The sequence below is a fragment of the Mastigoproctus giganteus genome, chromosome 14, assembly GCF_048544385.1.
Source record: "Mastigoproctus giganteus isolate SK-2022 chromosome 14, ASM4854438v1, whole genome shotgun sequence".
Lineage (NCBI taxonomy): Eukaryota > Metazoa > Arthropoda > Arachnida > Uropygi > Thelyphonidae > Mastigoproctus > Mastigoproctus giganteus.
Genome location: NC_143588.1, coordinates 58,606,400 through 58,628,404, shown reverse-complemented (window position 1 = coordinate 58,628,404; position 22,005 = coordinate 58,606,400). Strand labels below are relative to the sequence as shown.

At 37.6% G+C, this 22,005-nt stretch overlaps 1 protein-coding gene across 2 annotated transcripts in view; it reads left to right on the top strand.

The window, feature by feature from the left end:
- tmod (tropomodulin) overlaps positions 1–22,005 on the top strand; it is a 148,569-nt gene that overhangs the window by 33,566 nt on the left and 92,998 nt on the right. Inside the window, exon 1 of one of the 2 annotated variants that reach the window (XM_090389314.1) lies at positions 1,577–1,984. The exons of the other annotated variant lie outside the window; for it this stretch is intronic. Coding sequence (XP_090245440.1) covers positions 1,934–1,984 — 51 coding nt within the window. The 5' untranslated portion in view covers positions 1,577–1,933. Of the gene's footprint in view, positions 1–1,576; positions 1,985–22,005 lie in introns of those variants that run through there. 2 annotated transcript variants of the gene reach the window in all.

The following is a 22,005-nucleotide window of genomic DNA, read 5'->3' as shown; positions in this document are numbered from 1 at the left end:
TTTTTTTTTTGGCTGTTGCTGTTTAAGCTTGCTTTTTTGCATCCGAAGATAAAGAAAGAAAGATCCAAAGATAAAGAAATTTATATTTGGATCTTCTCACGAAATAATTTAGAAGTGGTTACATCCATAAAGCAATAGTTACACAAGGATTGATACGAACTGATCACTGTAAAAGTGTAGCGTACTAATATTGATCCTGATTTCATAATAACAAATGGTATAGAAATTTTGGTCGCAATTCTTTTTTGATGAATGTCGGTTTCATTTCAGTGGTTGTTAAAACAATCAGATTTATCGATTGTGGTCTTCAGAAAACCAACCCACATGTTCTTCATGAATGACCACTTCCTAGCCAAAATATTGGAATTTCGTGTGTCATGTCTCTCAAGTGGATTATTGGATTTTGTGTACTCGCTTCGAGTGCCAGTCGTTCAAGTTCGCGTGACTACTAAAATATGGAACCACCACGAAATAGCGCACCGAGCTGCAGACACGAAAGAGAGAGTGTTTCAAAATTAAGTATACACACTTTAAAAATTTATATTTAATGGGCAATATATACAAATGTAAATTTTTTTTGATACTTTGAAAACAAATAACATTAATTTTTTTTACAACAATAAAACTTTACTTTAATTGTTCAAAATGCCCTCCCTCAGCATTAATGCATGCACGGCATCTATCTTCAATAAATCTACACACTGAAATGCACAAATCAGGTGACATGTTTTGTTTTTTGATTCTTGTTGAATTTTCATACACAATTCCTGCAAATTTGCGGTTTGTGACTGTAACCCGAATCTAACGGGATGAGATCTGGCGACCTCGGAGGATATTTAAAAGCACTCCCTCGATGACCTATCCATTGATCATAAAATTCATTGTCAAGATAATCGCGTACAGCTGTATGATAATGTGGATGTGCACCATCTTGTCGAAAATATACCAATGTATTTGCAAACATGCCTCCGATTTTTAGCACAGCACAATCCCTCAACATATCCAAATAATTTTTTCCATTAATAGTGCCATTGAATCGATAGAGACCAATTATTCCAAGTGAAGAGAGCCGATAAGTTATCGATATTCTGAACGGTTCCATGCTCCTCAAATTTATCCCGCAACGAATAATTTAAAAAAAAAAAATTTGGCGCTTTTGTTCTATATCGTGATTTCCAAGCACGCGGAACTTCATTGGCATTTTCATATTTCCAATACCATTTTATAATTGCTCTTCTTTCTTCAAAATTTAATTGGGTACTCTCCATCGTTTTAGAGGTATCTATAAAAAAAAACACAAATTAAATAATTGTAAAAGAAATTGTCTCTATTTTTAAGCAATAAAATGAGATTAAGAAAATTAAAGTGGTGCATATTGTGCACATTAAATATAAATGTTTCAAGTGTGTATGCGTAATTTTGAAACACCCCGTATGCATTCCGACCGAAAAATATATATATTAACAAACTAGTTTTCATGGTGTAGTAATACATTTTTATTTTCACGTACTGTTTCAGTACATTTACAACCTTTAGTCACATTTTCTCCACCAGAGGGCAACGTGTGATTCTCGTCCGTGGTATGAGACGACACGTTAGGTCATTGGGCTTGCCTTTCTAATGTAGAGATAGCAGTTGGCTTCAGGTTTTTAATGTAACGATAGGCGTTGGCTTTGTTGGTTGTATTGCTGAATATATGCGTAAGTTTAGCAGCAAGGTAGTAAAGATAGTGAACCACTAAATTTCATCGTTTCTCCTATTTGATGAAAAGTGCAGGTTTAACCTCTACTGTAATCTAATACCTGCTTTGAAGCCAGTTTTGCTGTGTTGCTCATAACACCCATATTTTTAGTTACTTCGATGAAGCACTGAGTTTCTTTTCGTTACTCCACTATTTTCAAGAGGATTTGACAGCACCCTAGTAAACATAACGATGAGTTGGGAAGAGGAAGGCAGCTGGGAGCAAGTTTCTTATAAGAAAACGGTAAGTAAACTTAGCAAATAATAAAAAAAAAAAAACCCACACATTAACAGTATCGTTTCCTAATAACGAAATGTAAGTTCTAATTCATTATGTTACATTTTAATTCATAAACTAACTCTTTACTAATTTGTTACATTTTAATTCATAAACTAACTCTTTACTAATTTGTTACATTTTAATTCATAAACGCGTACCTAGAAATTAGTTGTATGTTGTCATTTAAATTGCCCTTTAATATTAGCAGTAAGTGATTAGCAATAACTTTAGTGTTGCTTATGATTGTTTTTTTAAGTTAAAATAGATATACCTGATAGCAGTACGCGTGTGAATTAAAACATGAGTTTTCACCGTTAAACAGTGTCCCCAGAAAAGTTATACTAATATTAAGTTCTTGATTTGTGCATTCCGAAACGTAATTTATAAACACTCAAATCAGCACTGATAGAGAGGCCAGGATCTTATTTCATGCGTATAATTTCATCGTACGACGAAATCCTAAAATCTTTTATGCATTACAGTTATGTACAGTATAGACACAATCCCCAAACACGAGAGGTATTAGAACCTATAGTACTAATAATTACAATACGTAATTGTAATTCATATTAGAGAGTAATCAATAATAGCATATAATTATATAGTAACGTAATTATGGTACTGTAATTGTTATTGTCGCTAATGTTTTAAACAGCACACTGGAAATTGAAGTGAGGGTATATTCCAGAACACGGTGCCCCTTAGACAATGACGTCGAGAAGAAGAGGGGAAAAGCAGTGACGTACGGTTCGTAACTCCGCCCACTCACTGCGTTCCTCCCCTTCTTGACGACCGCACGTGGCGAATGTCACATGACATAACAGTATGGCTGAGCTGAAAAACAAAAAATTAACGGCAGTTTTTTCGGAGCAGCAACTAAAACAAATGCAATTTATTCCAAAAAGACAATCTCACGCAACATAAGTCAGGGTTAAAATTAAGAAAATTTAACACAAAAACAGTAATTTTTTTCTCAAAACGAAACAAAAATTAATATGACATGCAGCAAACGATCATCATCAGCCATTTTCAATCCACTGCAGGATGAAGGCCTCCCCAGCAACTTTCCAGTTCCTTCTGTTTTGAGCACTGGCCATCCATTTACTACCCAAAAACTCATGAATTTCATCTATCCATCTCCACCTTTGTCTTCCAGGTTTTCTTCTAGCTCCTCTTGAGTACCATTCTGTTATTTTCTTAGTCCATCTGTCATCATGTCTTCGAGCTATGCGCCCTGCCCAAGACCATTTTAGTTTTGATAAGAATGTCCTTTACTTGAGTTTGCCGCCTAATCCATGTGTTTCTCTTCTTATATAACAGCCTGATTCCCAATATAATTTGTTCCATTCTTTGCTGTGTTCCCTTCCATTCTTTTGGTGAGTGCCCAAGTTTCACTTCCATAAGTCATGGTGGGGAGTATACATTGATTCATTATTTTACGTTTCAGACAAACTGGGATATTGCTCTTCAGTATGTGACTATATTTCCTGAATGCTATCCATCCAAAATTTATTCTTCTCTTGACTTCCAGCCATTTATCATTATTACAGCTAATAACTTGTCCCAGATAAGTATATGACTCCACCTTTTCAATTACTGCTCCTTCAATCATTATTTCCCTTTCTGTGGCATACTTGTTCATCATTACTTTTGTTTTAGCCATATTCGTCTTTACTCCAAAATCCTTACTAACTGTGCATAACTGATTAAGATTTTCCTCTAATTCTTTGGGATCGTGGCTTATGACCACAATGTCATCTGCAAATCGTAAATGGTTTAGGTACTCTCCGTTCACATTGACTCCTTTCTGCGACCAGTCTAATCTTCTGAAAGCTTCCTCAAGGGCAGCAGTAAACAGCTTCGGAGATATTGTGTCCTTGTCAAACTTCTTTCTCGATTTTAAATTTGCTACTGTCTTTGTCTAGTCTAATAAAGGAGGTAGCACTCTCATATATTTTCTTCAAAATCATAATATATGGGGTATCTATGCCTTGTCTTTCCAGTGCCCGAAACATTGCTCATTGCCTTATACTCGCTGTATGGAGTCAAATGCCTTTTCATAATCCACAAATGCCAGGCATAATGGTGTTTTTTATTCATTTGCTTTCTCCATTAGCTGTGATATTACGTGAAGGCGATCGTAGTTGAGAATCCTGTCCTAAAGCCAGCTTGCTCTTTTGGTTGATTCTCATCAAGTATTCTTTCTAATCTGTTAGTAATGACCCTTGTGAACAACTTGTAGATGTGGGATAACAAGCTAATTGGTCTATAATTTTCAATTTCTGATTTATCTCCTTTCTTATGCAGCAAAACTATGATTGCATTATTCCACTCCTTAGGCGTCACACCTTTTCTAATGCACTTTGTGAAGAGCCTTGCCAGTTTTTGTGTTATGTCTCTTCCTCCCAATTTTAACAACTCTACAGTAACTTCATCTTCCCCCGGGGCTTTCCGATTCTTCATTTTCTTCAATACATGTTCTACCTCATCAGGAAGAATATCGGGTATGTCGTATGTGTTTCTACTTTGCAATCCATCTTCCCCACTGCTGGTATCATTCCCTCGCTCCTTGTATAATTCTCTATAGTAGTCTTCTGCTATTTGAATTATGCCTTCTCTGCTGTTTATAAGTACACCATCGCTATTCTTCAGTTTCAGTAAAGCAAACGACCAGTTTTCACTAAATAACTCCTGAAGTCACGTAAAAACGTAACATAACCATTTTTCACTAAACAAATGAAAGTCGATTAAAAACATGATGCTTGTTATAATTTTTTTTCATCTAATGACCAATTTTAGCTTGAATCTCTCCTGAAGTTTCATAAAAACCTTTTTTTGCTAAACAGAAACGAAAGTCAATTAACATGGTGCAATGGACAATAAAATTGCTCTTTGCATAAGCACGAAACGGCAACATAGAATTTTTTTTTTTTTTGAAAAGAACGCAATCAACACAATACTAGGTTAATAATAAGTGAAAATAACAGAAATACAAATAAAACTCACCTCATAAACACAGGAACTCAGGACTAAATAAGCAACCATGTGCCAAGGAGCAACAGAGCATTAACTCCAGCATACAAATGAAATCATACGTGACAAATTTTGCATTGAGCGCTCCAGTGACATCCGCCTGAAATGAAGAGGGGGATGCAGTCAGTGGGCGGAGTCACAACCTGTCAGTCACTTCTTTCCCCATTCTCACAGCCAATTAAAAGGGTGCACCATATCCTGTAGTACAGCGGAAGGGAGAGTGGCGAAGTAATCTTTACATATGTTTTGTTGGATAGTGTGAATCAGAGCTGTAATACTTAATGTTCTACGTTGATAATAATAAGAGGAGTTTACCTCAATATAGTACGTAGAACACTTCCGTATGATACCCTCCAGAAATTAAAACGAAAAAATCGGCAACTTAACGGTACATTAGAGTAAATTATAAATAATTAAATAATCAATTTAACACAATTCAAATCAATTTAAAACAATTAAAAATCAAATTAATGCAATTAAAAGAATCTAACGAAAATATTCAAAACGATTTGAATTGTGTTAAATTGATTATTTAATTATTTATAATTTACTCTAATGTACTGGTAAGTTGTCGATTTTTTTTCGTGTTTTCCGTTTTAATTTCTGGAGGGTATCATACAGAAGTGTTCTACGTACTATATTGAGGTAAACTCCTCTTATTATTTTACTAATATGTTTTGTTGATGAAAATTTTAAGAAAAAGGAACTAGGCATTCATTTATAGAAAAATATAAAAGCATTTGCTGTCCTATTTATTCAGCATTTACATTTCAACAGGCAACACTGTTTGCAATCCATAAATTTTATTGAAAATGAATATAAAATAAAACTACAGTAGGCCCTCGATTTTACCGACAAAAAATTCCCTCCTAAAGGAAAAATTTAGAACCTTTTTTTTTTATTCGCGAATAGCGTGGACCTAAAATTTCAGGGGAGTGATGGATGGCTGTGGCGTTTTCGAAAGCGCCACAGCATTATTAATAAAAGAACCTATGGTGAATCTTTAGGTGCAGATGAAGAACAAGTTGAGGCTTTCAGAAAATATCTAAATGACCTCATTAAAAATGAGGGCCTCATCTTATCACAGTTTTGTAATGCTGACAAGACTGGGCTTTTTTATCGTATTGTTCCTGAAAATACCCAGGCTTACAAGCATGAAACAAGCACCCCTGATCATAAGCTAAATAAGGAACGGATTTCAGTTTTATTTTGTGCAAATGCTTGATGGCTTGAATCGGCTTAAGCCAATGGTAGTTGGTAAGGCAAAAAACCTTGTGCTTTAAAGGACTTAATGAACCAGTTACCAGTGATATATTCCCACTCAAAAAATGCCTGGTTTACAATGAATATTTTCTGTGACTGGTTCTTTAACCATTTTATTCCATTTTATTCCTGATGTCTGAAACTATCAGACATATGTATGAAAATTCCTTCTCATGAAATAAAGGCTGTTTTGCTGTAGATAATGCACCTGCTCACCCTAATGCTGAGGGGTTAGTTAGAAGAGATGGGAGAATTAAATGTGTTTTTCTGCCTTCTAACACTACTTCACTGATACAGCCGGTGGATCAAGCGTAATTGATGAATGTTCGAGGTTGTATAAGAAGTTTTGGAAGAGGTGATGGTTGTTTTAGAAGACACAGAAGAAGATACAAGAGGCACCAGGACACTGCAAAATTTATATGCACACAACATCAGATCTGATATCTTCAACTTAGCAGCTGCCTTGGTCAGTGCTTGAAAGAAGTTGAGGAAAAGATGCCTCAAATGGACTTTGAGGGAGTTGAGGCGTGTAATTTTCGGGATCCTCTTCTGAGGGTCCGCAACAAAAATGCAACTGAGAATGATATGGAACAGTGGCTCGAAAATGATAAAGGTGATCCGTGCTATCAAATTTTTTTTGAGCCAGAGATTGCAGAAAATGTTCTTCATGGAGAACAAGAGGATGAGGACAAAGACGAAGAATCAATTGCACCTCATCGTAAATTGTCTATTATAAGACATCATACATTATATTGAATCATCATTAGACCCTGATGTGCTTCCTTATTATGAACATTTTAGAGAATTTTTATCTACAGTAATAAGGAAGCAGCACCAAGGTGTAAGGCAACTGAAGCTTGATGATTTCTTCAAGACCATTTCACGAACTGGACCTGTTTCACCAGAACCTTCTACCAGCAAGCAATTAACACCTCTCCTTCCGTATGACAGTTGTTTCTGACTCTGAAAATTGATTCTTTCAATTAAGTTAATATTAATATTGAATATTATGTATCTTTTTTTTAAACATTTTTTTTGTTTTTTATTCAATGGAGTTTAAGAATTTTAAGTATTTTTTTCCCTCTAAAATGGATTTAAATGAAAACTAATGTTCACATTGAAAACAACTTTGTGTGAGCTTTAAGAAAAAATAAAATAAAAAAAAAGTGGTGGAAACACTCCATTGGTTACATTGTATAGTTTTTGATGTGTTTAATTAAAATAAAGTTTGGTTCCTGTTGTAAATCTGTTTTTATATTTTTAACAGATGTTTTAGTGGCTTGTATAAATTACTCATTGTACATTATAATAATATTTTATTCATACTTATACATTATAATAACATTTTAATACATCCTGTACATTGTAAGTTCGTTATTAATATATGTTTTTAAAATACATTCGATTTAGCGGACTTTCGGCAATAGTGGACACCCCTTCCTCCAATTAGTCTGTTAAAGGCTGCCATAGCCGAGTGGTCAGGTCTGCAGGTGCATAAGTACACGTGCCTTAAGTGACCCGGGTTCATGCCCGTGACCGCTGTATATAGTGCTGTTTCTTGTATTCTCTCTGAAGTTTAACCTTGACAAATGCAAAGTACTGCATATGGGTAGAAGTAACCCGAGAGAAACGTACCAACCGTGTGTTACTACACTTAAGGTGGTAGAAAACGAAAAAGACCTGTGAGTAATTGTGCAGTCAAATATGAAGTTTTCTGAGCAACGCAAACAGGCTGCCAGGGCAGGTCATGGGGTTTTGTCAATGATATATAGGAATTTTGCTAGCAGGGAAAAGGAGGTGATTGTCACTCTATATAAGGCAATGGTCAGGCCAAGCCTTGAGTACTTGCGTACAGGTCTGGAGGCCCCATTTTAGGAAGGATGTCGATTTGCTTGAGCGTGTACATAGAAGGGCAAACAAGATTGGTGAGGGGAATGAAGGGATCCTCTTACCAAGAGAGGCTTAAGTTCTGCAAATTGCAGTGGCTGGAGACTAGGCACCTGCGCAGTGATCTGATTGAGGTGTATAAGGCCTTGAATGTGTTGAGCATGCTGAATTCTGATGGGATCCTTCCACTTGTTCAGATTACAAACCTAAGGGGGCATAAATTCAAATTAAGAAAAGACAGATGTAGAATAGATGTGCGGAAATTTGCCTTTAGCCAGCCGGTGGTTAATTGCTGGAACAAACTTCCATCTGTCGTGGAAGTTGATAAGTTGAATAAATTTAAGGAGGAACTGGACAGGCATTTGGAGGGAATGGTGTTTTTTTTTTTTTGGCTGATGCTGCATAAGCTCATACACATGCTTTCTTGCATCACATGCCACTACTACTACTACCTTGTGAACTCCTGACCCAGAGTATAAACAGAATTTAAATTTTAAATCAAGGGCCTACTGTATTATGGAAATATGCTGTACGGAAAGTAGTCATGATTTTGCCCTTTTTAATGTGTTTGCAACTCAAATTTTGGCAAAACATTGTACAGTACAGTGAATGGTTATCTTCTTTGATTCAGCCCCATTTGTATATTTATTACTGAATTTCTCTTGACGTTGCAAAAATGATTTGTGTGCAAGGTGATATTCTAAAACAAGGATTCATTCTTTTCAGGGAAAACCACAACATGTGCCACACTTTAAAAATGCTATATTGCTCCTTAAATATCACTGGGTGTATGATGACATTGCAGCCTGCTACCAGTCTAAAAATATCTTGCAATATCTAGTTGTCACTGATCGTTTCCACATTGTTATTGGTACTATGTACTCTTTTGCTATAATTACCAATATGTTGCATTGTAAATGTTTAAAATCAACCCTGTACAATATGTACAAGTGATTAATATATTTGGGTGCCTTGTTACTGTAATAATATTTTCACTAATTATAACTATTTTGAATTTTAATCATAAGGAGATTTGCCTTCAGCCAGCAGGCAGTTGATTAACATTAGCAAAGGCACATGATGCAAGAAAGCAAGCTTATATAGCATCAGCCAAAAAAAAGAAAAGAAAACCCCTTATTTCACCCATACACTCGTTCCAAATGTTTGTCAAGTTCTGCCTTAAATCTATTTAAGCTATCAACTTCTACAATGACAGATGGAAGTTTATTCCAACAATCAACCACCCGCTGGCTAAAGGCAAACTTCCGCACATCTATCCTACAACAGTCTTTCCTCGATTTGAATTTATGCCCTCTCGGGCAATTATTCTGAGCAAGAGGAAGAATCTCATCAGCATTGAGCATGCTCAAACCATTCAAGGCTTTATACACCTCAATCAGATCACCTCGCAGGTGCCTAGTCTCCAGACACTGTAATTTGCAAAACTTAAGCCTTTCTTCGTAAGACAACCCTTTGTTCCGTTCACTAATCTTGTTGCCCTTCTCTGTACTCATTCCAGCAGCTCTACATCATTCTTAAAATGAGGCCTCCAGACCTGTATACAGTACTCAAGGTGTGGCCTGACCATTGCCTTATACAAGAGGATAATCACCTCCTTATTGATTGCTGGAACAGGCTTCCATCTGTTGTGTAAGTGGACAGATTCAAGAGGAAAACTAGACTAACTGTTGGAGGGGTGGATAGATAAAGTGGGAAGTTTTTTTTTTGGCTGATGCTATATAAGCTTGCTCTCTTGCATCATATGCCACTACTACCAATAATAATTGCTAATAAATAAGAATGATCAATTAAATGAAATGTTTAAAATTAATTTTCAAAGTTATAGTAATGGATTTGTCCATCAGTGTTTGCTTAATTAAGTATAAAAGTAAAATAATAATTGGTATCATGAATATTCATATTAATTAATTTTCTCCTGTTTTCTTTTAATATTCTGTTTATTTATATTCTATTCTCTAACTGTTAGGTGCTTAGAGGCCTTCATATTGCATAATGTTACACTTTGTAGTGTGCTATTTCTGTCAGTTTACATGTGTATGAATAAAAAATATATATATATATTTTTTTTTTCTGGGTCAAAAAAATTCCTGCATGTTAGATAATTCTTTTCAATCAAGATAAAGCAAAGCTTTATTTTGAATGAAACAACCACCAAACTCTTGACAGATTATGATCTTATTTTACTACTTGTCATTTGTGTACCAGAATTGATAGTGTTGTTTTTTTTCTGTTGCACAGGGTAACCAAATAAAAACAGCCAAAAACAACAACACTTCAATTTTAGATAATATTATTTCATACATAAATTTGCCCTTTTAATTCATCATATTAGAGAATTCAAAGAATACGTCCAAAATATTTAAATTATGAAATTTGCACAATAAGATTTTTACCAGTCTTAATATTTATTCATTCGAAATGGACAAAAATTATACTTTAAATTTAAAAAAACCCACTTAAATAAGAAGTTCTGAGGAATTTTTCATACTTAGAAAAGTATAAATACGTTAATTTTTATTTGCTTATATATCCATCTGGAGGGATAATTGATAGGGAGACCCTCAGTCCCCTTCTGTTGCACTTCTGAAGGTGTCTAGTCATCCATAATTATCAATTTCAGATGTACACAAGCTGATTTTGCTGAAGTAAACTCTACGCTGTGCATGAGACTGACCCAACATTAACGAAAAGGGCATTAGAAATTCTGATTACCTATAGGACTGAAATCCAGACTTTTTCAAATGTACAAGTAGTATAGCCACTGTATTGCCATGAAGAACAGTTAATAATAGAAAAATAGTGTACCTAAGAGTATACATTTAAATTGTTTTTGTTTATTTCATGTTATGTTATTCTGTTTGTATGAACAAAAAATTACTGTTAAATATCTCATGCCCATGGGCATCTCTCATAGTAAAGCTAGGGCTGCTATAGCTGAGTTGTAAAATTCTAGTGTTCAGTAGCATGCACATTTGAGTTTATTGTAGTTTCAACCAAATAACTATGATTGCAATGCCATTCTTGTATTCTCTTTATGTGGTTGGTAAGCTCCTCTGATCCTTGAGGTATAAACATCAAATTTATTTATATTACAGCTGTTGCTAAATGTTTTGCTACCTTCTACCCTCTGATGTTTGTGTTCTGTTTATACTTCCACAGGACTACATGGATCAGAGCAGTTAAACTAATCATTTTGACAAAAATGTGATTGTTAACTATATTTAGCAGCCATGTGGATTCAAATGTGCCCTTCTAAATTCCTCTGTTTGATCAGTTAACTAAGTGTTGTTTATTTGTGTAATAACAAGGAAACTTGCAAACTAGTTGTTTTGTAAACTAGTTTATTGCCTTTGTGGAAAAGCTTTTTTTTTTTTTTTAATACAAAGTTAGGTTTCTTAAATTAATATAACAAAAAGATATGTAGTAGTAATGGCATATGATGCAAGAAAGCAAGCTTATATAGCATCAACCAAAAATATAAATAAATCAACCACCCACTGACTGAAGGCGAACTTCTGCACATCTGTTCTACAACTACCTTCCTCAACTTGAATTCATGCCTCTTCACGTGTGTAGTCTCAGCAAATGGAAAAATGCCATTAACGTTCACCTTACTCAAGGCTTTAAACACATCAGTCAGATTTCCTAGCAGGTTCCTAGTCTCGATACACTCTAAATTGCAGAACTGAAGCCTTTCTAGATAAGCACACCCTTTTTGTGCCCTTCACCAGTCTGGTTGCAATTTCCTGCACCAGTCCCAGCAGATCTACATCCTTCCTAAAGTTAGGCTTCCAGACCTGTATACAGTACTCAAGATGTAGCCTAACCATGGCCTTATACAAAGGGACAATCACCTCCTTATCCGTGGTAGCAAAGTTTCTGTATATCATTGACAAAACCCCATGAGCAGTTCTGGCAGCATGTCTGTGCTGCTCAGAGAATTTCATGTCTGACTCCACAATTATCCCCAGGTCTTTTTCTTTTTCCGCTACCCTGATTGTGGTACCATACAGGTGATAAGTTACTCTGAGGTTACTGCTACCCATATGCAGTACCTTGCATTTGTCAATGTTAAACTTCAACTACTATTTCTCAGCCCATCAACCCAATCTTCCTAGACCTTGTTGCAATAGCTCACTCTGATGACTGCGGTTAACCACCCTGCTATCCTTTGTATCATCTGCAAATTTAGACATTAAGCATGATATTGTTAAATATTGAAAACAACAATGTTCCCAGCACTGAACCCTGGGGAACTCCACAAAGAGCAGTGCCTATTGATAACCACTCTGTCTTCTTCCACTTAATCATCCCTTTATCCATAGCATGTAACTTGTCATTAATGCTACATTGTTCTAGTTTGTACATCATATACTTGGATTTCCTTCCTGAAATCCCAAGTATGTGATGTCAGAATTAATTTTTGCATCCAATTCCCTGGTCTCACTGCATCATAGTAAGTTATCAAATCTAGAGAAGACTGCCCCTTAACAAATCCATCCTGTGATTGCAATATAATTGCATACCCCTCCAGATGCTCTCCTGCATTACTTCTTTAACCAGTGATTCTATTATTTTACCTGGAATAGGTGTGAAGCTAGCAGGAGGTCTGCAATTACTCTTGTCGCCTTTATGAATTGGGTATACATTCGCACATCTCTAGTCCAAAGGGACCTCCCATGAATCCAAGGATGCTCTCATAATTATGGCTAAGAGTTTGCTTACCTCCTTTGCTGCCTCCCTTAATATAATTGGATAGATTCTATCCACCCCAGGTGCCTTTTTTATGTCCATCTTCAACAATTTCTCCTGCAATTTACTTTTAGTTATCACAAAGTCATTTAACTGCTCATTAGAGTTTGATAAACTTCTGGCATACCCTTCCCTAAAGAATTGCTCATGTGTGAATGTAGATGCAAAATATCTATTTAATTTGGCTGCAACCTGAGCAGGGTCATCAACAGGTAACCCACGACACCAAGTGGCCCAATGTGATTCAACCCATTTCTTCTACTGTTAATATAATCATAGTTGACTTTGCTGTTTTCCTTTGCCAGAGAATTCTCATAATCTGACTTATTAACTTGCCTGCCTATCCTCATTTTTGACTTGATTACAGACTAATTTATATTTACCGTCGGCTTCTGTATCACCTGATAATTGATATCCATCCCATGCATTCTTATTCTCTGCCATGTGTCTCAATAGTTTGATATCCATTTAGGTTTAAGCCTTGAATAGAACTTCTTTGTTGGTAATAAAAGCCTAGTAGCTTCTTTATTACTTCCCCGAATGCTTCCCATTTAGAATTTGCTGTTGGTAACATCAGTTGTCCCACTGCACACAATTCAAAAACTGTCTGAGACCTGTGCAGTCACCCTTACAAAAGAAAAAGCTTTTCCCTTTACCCTTGACAGTAGTTAGGTCTTGAATTAAATTCCACTTTAGTACACTGTGATTGCTGCCACCCAGTGGGTCTTTTACGTACAGATTCTTAATGCATGAAGAATCACTGCTGATAACCAGATCAGTAGTATTGCTTCCTCTTGTTGCCTCTTTAACTTGCTGCTGTAGAAAATAGTCATCCAAGAAATCCACAAAAGTTTTGCTAGTGTGTGAGTATTCCAGTCAACATCTGGAAAGTTAAATTCTTCCATTATAAGACATTCTGATTTTCTAGTGTACTCTATTTTCCTGTATACCTGTTTGGTATACTCATCACAGTTATTAGGCTTATAACACACTCCTACTCAGTTTTGTTTTCCCAGTGCTTATATCACACCAGACTTACTCAACATTGTGCTTGTCACCCAAGTCAACTGGATGCACTGTCTTAGTTTTAATATTCCTTAATATCCTGTCTGTCCTTCCTGTACACATTGTACTCCCATATTCAAATTCAGCATCACTTATGTCTGAGTGACACCATTTTCCTGCTATTCCTACAGTCTGCATTTGATGACTTAATCAGTACTTCAAATTCATCAAATTTATTTACAATGCTTGTAGCATTAGTATACATGCACATGTTCTTGCTCTTAGTTACCCTACAGCCGTTGTATTTACTTGTTCCCTGATGGCTCCCAGCAGTTCTTGAAATCTTTGGCACCTTGCTTTCCAGGCTGCTGCTCATTCCAATAGAAGCAGTGCAAGAATTTCTTCCACCTCTGCCTGCTGCTGTTGTTGATCTATTAGTTTGTGTATCCTTGAAAGCTAGTAGTTTTCCAACCTACCTAACACTGTCTCGATACCATCAGCATATATGTTTTTGCACTGTCTTTATTCAAGTATCCCATCCTTGTAAAAACCTTCTTGTTAACAAGCACAGACCATGCTGAGAAAAATTCACCCCACCAGCCTTGTACATTCTGTCCAGGGCCGAATTGATTGGCAAGGCTCTTAACATATACTCCCTCCTGTCGTGTCTGGGCAGAATTGCAGACACTTTCAAATTCAATCCTAACTCATGACTCTTTGCTAACACTGCCCTGAACTTTTTAAGTAAGTCCTCAGATCTCCTACTCTTAATATCATCTGTGCCAAGATGTGTAACAGTATCATCTTTTATGCTCTTAAAAGATATCTGTGCCCTTCCACCAATCCTTGCACAACATATTTCCCTTTTCCCTGACAATAGAGTCTCTGACAATAATTAGCTCCTGTGGGACCAGTGCATTCTGCCTTAAAGATTGCTGCTATGTTGTCTGATGCACAAGAGTGAACTCTAATAATTTCAAATAGATATTTACAGTATACCCAGTTATAAAATATAAGTACAAATTCCTGGGTATACTGTAAATATCTATTTGAAATTATTAAACTATGGACCCCAGTACTCCAGGCCCATTTGTCATTAGAGTGAACTCTGTTGGATTGGGCAGCTGAGAGCTTGATGGGTCTCCATTTTAATTCATTCAAAGGCATCTACACTACACATCTGAGTGACATCTTGTTTCTGCTATTCCTACAATGTTTGCATTTGATGACTTAATTAGTACTTCATCAAATTTATTTACAGTGCTTATAGCATGTGCATGTAAATATAATCACACATTCTTACTCTTAGTTATTCTAACACAGCCCATGTATTTATTTGTTCCATGATGACCCACAGCAGAGCCTGAAATTCCAGAAACCTTTCTTTCCAGGTGCTGTATGTACCAATAGTAATCGTGCAAGAATTACTTTCACATCTGTCTGTGGCTACTGTTAATCTATTAGTCTGTGTATCGCACCAAGCTAGCAGTTTTTTGACCCACCTATCACTGCCTCAATAGCATCAGCAAATATTCTTACACCCCTTCTATTCAAGTGTATCCCATCCCTGTAAAAACAATCTCTCCTGTTAATATGCACAGACCATGCTGAGAAAAATTTTATCCCACAAGCCTTGCACATTCTCTCCAGGGTTGAAATGATTGACAAGGCTCTCAACATATACTCCCTCCTGTTGTGTCTGGTCAGAATTGCAGACACTTTCAAATTCAATCCTGACTTGCGACTTTTTTCCAACATTGCACTATACTTGTTAAGTAAGTCCGTGGATCTCCCATTCTTAATATCATTAGTGAAAAGGTATACAACAGTATCACCTTTTGTGCCCTTAAAAGATGATATCTGCTCCACAAAGCACTTCCTAATTCATTTACAAATATACGTGGTCTCAATTATAATCTCAACGATGTCCATTTCCACTTGCAGTCTGCCAAGCCCCATGTACTTTTTCTGACAGAATCTCAGTTATCGGTTGATTCAACTACTTCTCATCTCAGATGCCCAAATTATTCGCTGTATGATTCCTTTTGCCTCAAAGGTGGTACTTGTGCATATGTCCGTTCTGATATTCCCTGTCACAGACTTGGCAATTTGGAATGTTCTCTCTTTGATCTTCTCTGGCTTAAAATCTATCTACCTCATTGTGTAAAATTCATCTGTTGTCTCTTCCGTTCTCCCAACTCCACTAATCACTTGGAGCTCTTTGACTTCCTCTCTTTGCAACTTGACTTTCTCCAGTCCAACTTTCCTAACAGTGAGGTAATTTTCCTTGGTGATTTTAATGTTCACAACTCCAGCTGGCTTCCGTTTTCTAGTCACACGGACCCAGCAGGTCAAGATGCTGAGGCTTTTGCAATTACTGATGACCTAGCACAGATTGTTTATTTACCTAGAAGAATACCGGACAATCCTAATCATACAGCCAATACGCTTGATCTTTTTCTCACAAACAACCCTTCTAAGTACACGGTCAAAGTGAGAGGTCCTTTAGACACTTCAGATCACAACTTGGTGATTGTCTCTTCTCCAATGGAACCTTTATCTCATGGCTATTACCAACCTCTTGTTGTTTGGCATTACAAGAATGCAAAATGGGATGACCTGCAAGACTTCTTTTCCTTGGTTGGATTACTGTTTCAAAACTTCTGATGTCAACATTTGCTCAGATCGTGTCAGTGAAATTATTCTTGCAGGAATGGAATCCTCTATCCCACACTTCACTTTAAAATCACGTCCTTTATCTAAACCATGGTTTTCCAATAAATGTGCTAAGGCTGTCCAAGAGAAGAATGTTGCATATCGTAATTGGCTTGTTTCTAATTCTTCAGTTTCATTTTCTGCCTACACCAAAGCTCGCAACAGTTGTAAAACAGTTATTAATCAGTCCAAACTAGAGTTTGAACAGGCTAAGAGTAGAAAACTTGCTTCTTGCCCTAATGGTAGCCGAGCATTCTGGTCTCTTGCCAAAGCTATTGGCCGCAACTTTTGCCCATCTCTGCTCCCTCCTCTGTCCAAACCAGATGGTTCTGTTGTCACTTGAACCAAGGATAAAGCTGACCTGCTAGCATCCCATTTTCTTCCAGCTCACGTATTAATGATCTTGGTAAAACACCTCCCACGATTCCCAACACGCTCCATTCAATGCCTCCTGTGGTCTTACATCAAAAGTATGTCAGAAGGATTTTGATGAATATTGATGCTAAGAAAGCTCCAGGTCCTAATGGTATTTCTCCACTTGTTCTCAAAACCTGTGCTCCTGAAATTACTCCTATTCTTTGCCGTTTTTTTTCACTTTCTTATTCCAAAGGTGTTTTTCCTTCTGCTTGGAAATTTGCTCATATCCAGCCAGTTCCTAAAACGGGTGACAAATCCTTCCCATCCAATTATCGTCCCATTGCAATTACTTCTACTCTTTCTAAAGTAATGGAGAAATCAATTAACCGCCAACTCTTAAACTACCTAGAAACCTTCCGTCTGATCAACGATCACCAGTATGGATTCCGTCAGTGTCGATCCGCTGGTGATATTCTGGCTTATGTTACCCATTTATGGACTAATTCAATGGAAAGGTTCGGTGAAACACAAGTAGTTGCTCTTGACATCTCAAAGGCCTTTGATCGTGTTTGGCATAAAGGTCTTCTAAACAAGCTTCCATCTTATGGTTTGCCAACTGTTTTTAGTAATTGGTTATCCAGTTTTCTCTCTGATCGCTCACTGAGGGTGATGGTAGATGGCTCTCTGTCTTCTAACTTCTCCACTAATGCCGGTGTCCCCCAAGGTTCAGTTCTTTCCCCCACTCTTGTATATTAATGACCTTCTTCCATTGACTGGAAATCCTATCCATAGTTTTGCCGATGATAGCACATTGCATTCAACTTTCTATTTTGAGAAACCTTGTCCTGCTCAATCAGCTTCAACTTCTCGAAAATCTGGTACCAATTCCTTAAATGCCGATCTTCAAGTAATTCTCCAGTGGGGCAAAGACAACTTAGTTGATTTCAACCCTTCTAAAACTCAGTCTTATATCTCACAAAAAGGATTCTTCTGCTCCTATGCTTATCTTTAGTGACACTCCGATTTCTAGGCAAAATGATATATCTCTTTTGGGATTACCCTGACTTCTAATCTCTCTTGGCACAAGCACGTTACAAATATTGCTTCCTCTGCATCTAAAAAACTTGGTTTTCTCTTTCGCTCTCGGCGTTACTTTTCTTCTAAACAGCTGCTCACTCTGTATAAATCGCAAATCCGCCCTGCCATGGAATATTGTTCCCACATCTGGGGTGGTACCCCCAAAACCTCTCTCAGGCTTCTTGATTCCATTCAGAAGAGGGCAGTTAGGTTAATTAATGATTTATCTCTAACAGAGTCTCTCCACTCTCTTTCTCATAGACGTACTGTTTCTGCTGCATGCCTCTTCTACAGATACTTCCATGTGCACTGTTCTTCTGAATTGGCTTCTATAATTCCCACTCTCTCTTTCAAAACAGTCCGAACATGTGCCGCCACCAGCCAACATCCATTTACTGTCCAACTTCAAACCCACAGAACCAACTTTTCATCTTCCTCATTTATTCATTCAACTGCCGTTTTCTGGAACAACCTTCCTTCATACGTATTTCCTGAAAATTACAATCTACAGAAGTTCAAGTCCAATGTCAACAAATATCTTCTTTCGTCTTCTCAACCTCCAACCCAAGCACGGTACTAAGTACTGTAGGTTCTAATACCTCTCGTGTTTGGGGTTCACACAAAAAAAAAATATATATATATATATACTTTTGCCCCTGGCAGACATACCCTGGTTCTATTCCACCTATCCTTCTTGCACCACACATTTCCCATTTCTCTCACAATACAAGTCACCAACAATAACTACCTTCTGCAGGACTAGTGTATGTTCCCTTAGAGATTGCTGCTGTGTTGTCTGATGCAGAAGTGTGAACTCTGGTGTTGAGTTGGGCAGCTGAGAGCTTGATGGGCCTCCCATTTTAATTCCTTTGAGGGCATCTACCCTACTCTTCAAACTCTTATAAACACATCAGAATGCTGAGTTGGCACCTAATTTCTTCACATTCTCTGCACATAGCGCGCGCGCGCGCACACACACACACACACACACACACACACACACACACACACACACACACACACACACACACACACACACACAATAAGACACCCCCCCCCGGCTGGATTATGTCCTCTTCCAGAAAGGTTTGCAAAGATTTCATAAGCTGCACATTTTGTTAGGCTGTGATACGTTGGAGAATTACCCCCTTTGGTTCTCTTCAAGCCACAGCACTCCTGCTACTTTGTGCCTGTTGCTTAGCTGCTCTAGTCTGGAGTATGGTTTCCATTTAAATACAATTTAATTGATTAACAATGAAATTTAATTGCCAATACTACACTAAGCTAATAGATTCCTAAATGTGGTGATACATATTATGGTATCAAGTTTTATGTTATACCTCATTCTGTTAAGTTCAAAATATAAGTTACACTATACTGTTACTAACATGGTGTTAAATTAGTTATATCCTTACTAAAAAGGAAAATTTCTTAGCTAAACACAAAAAGATATATGCCCGACAAGTGATAAGATCCTTCGAGCTACTTATTTATCGCAATTAAAACCCTACTATTCCACTACATTACTCTTTACATGCTGTGATATTCACATCAAAACACCGGTACTATAGCGGTAGGAATAGTAACTTACAAAATTTATTAGCTAAATTTAAAAATAAGCTAACAAACTTGACTAAGACTACTTAAACTATTTGTAAAACACAATTTAATATGTTAATTAATCAAAAAGACAGTAAAAATTTCCAAAAAACTTATTTGGAGATTCAGTTTCCACAATACCCATACTGGTCCATCTGGCACCAACTACCATGCCACGTTCAGAGTGACTTAAAAAATCTTTCACCTTCCCATTCTTGCACACATGTAGTATCCCTACATATTGTATTGCATGGTACTAACACAACAATGCTGTTACTAAAGGAATGATCCCTTTCACAAAGAGGGTAGGTGTTTATCAATAAAATAGCTGCTCAGTGTATATATTAACAGAATATTGAGTGTACAGGGTGATTCAGAAGGAATAGTAAATATTTTGGGAGGTTATAATATTGATTATTCTGAGTAAAAAGTTCATATAAACATGTGTCCAATTTTCAATGGATACAGCTGTTTGAAACTGGCATGCACAAAGCCATTATGAGAGGTATTAAAGAACAATAAATGATTTATTGTTTGTATTTATTGACTTTTTGAATGATGCAAAACACAAATAATTGACAAATTTTTTACAATCACAATAAATGTACAAAAATCCCACTACCAACCTCAGTGCACTGTGCAACGGTAATATGACATTGTTCTTCTGAGGTCATCTTGGCATTCCTTTATGTGAGGGCAACAGTATCCAAAATGCAAGCGAGCAATTTGTCTCTTGCATTTACTTTTACTTTGTATACTGCACTTTTCATCCATCCCACAAACAAAAATTTAACAGAGTGAGGTCTGGAGACCTTGGTGGCCATAACGAAACAGGCCTACGTGCTCTGGATTCATTAAGAATTTATTACAGTATACACAGAGCGTACAAATAAAGGAAGAAATATATGAGCTTTCGGCTATATGGTAGCCTTCATCAGAATTAAAAATACATGAATGGCAGTTGGAATGAAGATGTGCACTGCCAGGTGCGTGAGACGCGAGGTTTAATTGTTTGTTGACGTCTGTGGCTGTGACGCATGATGACGTGGCCAGCGCTTGTCCAATGATAGAACTACTGACTCTGTGATCGGGTTGACTTGGCAACCACTGTTCCTGTTCAAGGATTTATCCGAAGATTTTATATTTAACGATTCCAACCAGGTACGTTTTAGGTAATGGTGGGATCTGTCTACCACCACGACATCGCGGTGTGGGTCGATGTCGTGGTGGGTTGTCCAGACATGTTCGGCGATAGCTGAGTGTTCTATATCCGCTAAACGGATCGCTCTTTTGTGCTCCGAGAGACGTTTCTCGAGTCGACGTCCAGTCTCTCCAAAGTAGCAGCTAGTGCAGTCACGGCAAGAGATGCGGTAGACCAAACCGCTCTGCAGAAGGGTGGGGACAGGTGTTTTCACGTTGGAAATGAAAGAACGCAGTTTCTTGCCTGGGAGTTGGATGCACTTTATTCCGTGCGTTCTCAGGATTCTACCGATCTGTTGTGACAGGTTGGGGTAGTATGGGATGAATGCCCTCGTGGATGGCTCGTCACTGTTGGTGTTGTAGCTGGTCGTCACGATGTCACGTGTCTGTAGATCACACCTGTCGAGGACGTCAATGGGGTAGCCACACCTCGTAAGGTCTACTTTGACCCTAGTGACCTCTTTGCGTCTTTCATCAGCGGAGCTGGAGTGTGTCCAGGCGCGAGTAAGCAAGGTTCGGGCAGTGGAGAAAGTAGACCTTACGAGGTGTGGCTACCCCATTGACGTCCTCGACAGGTGTGATCTACAGACACGTGACATCGTGACGACCAGCTACAACACCAACAGTGACGAGCCATCCACGAGGGCATTCATCCCATACTACCCCAACCTGTCACAACAGATCGGTAGAATCCTGAGAACGCACGGAATAAAGTGCATCCAACTCCCAGGCAAGAAACTGCGTTCTTTCATTTCCAACGTGAAAACACCTGTCCCCACCCTTCTGCAGAGCGGTTTGGTCTACCGCATCTCTTGCCGTGACTGCACTAGCTGCTACTTTGGAGAGACTGGACGTCGACTCGAGAAACGTCTCTCGGAGCACAAAAGAGCGATCCGTTTAGCGGATATAGAACACTCAGCTATTGCCGAACATGTCTGGACAACCCACCACGACATCGACCCACACCGCGATGTCGTGGTGGTAGACAGATCCCACCATTACCTAAAACGTACCTGGTTGGAATCGTTAAATATAAAATCTTCGGATAAATCCTTGAACAGGAACAGTGGTTGCCA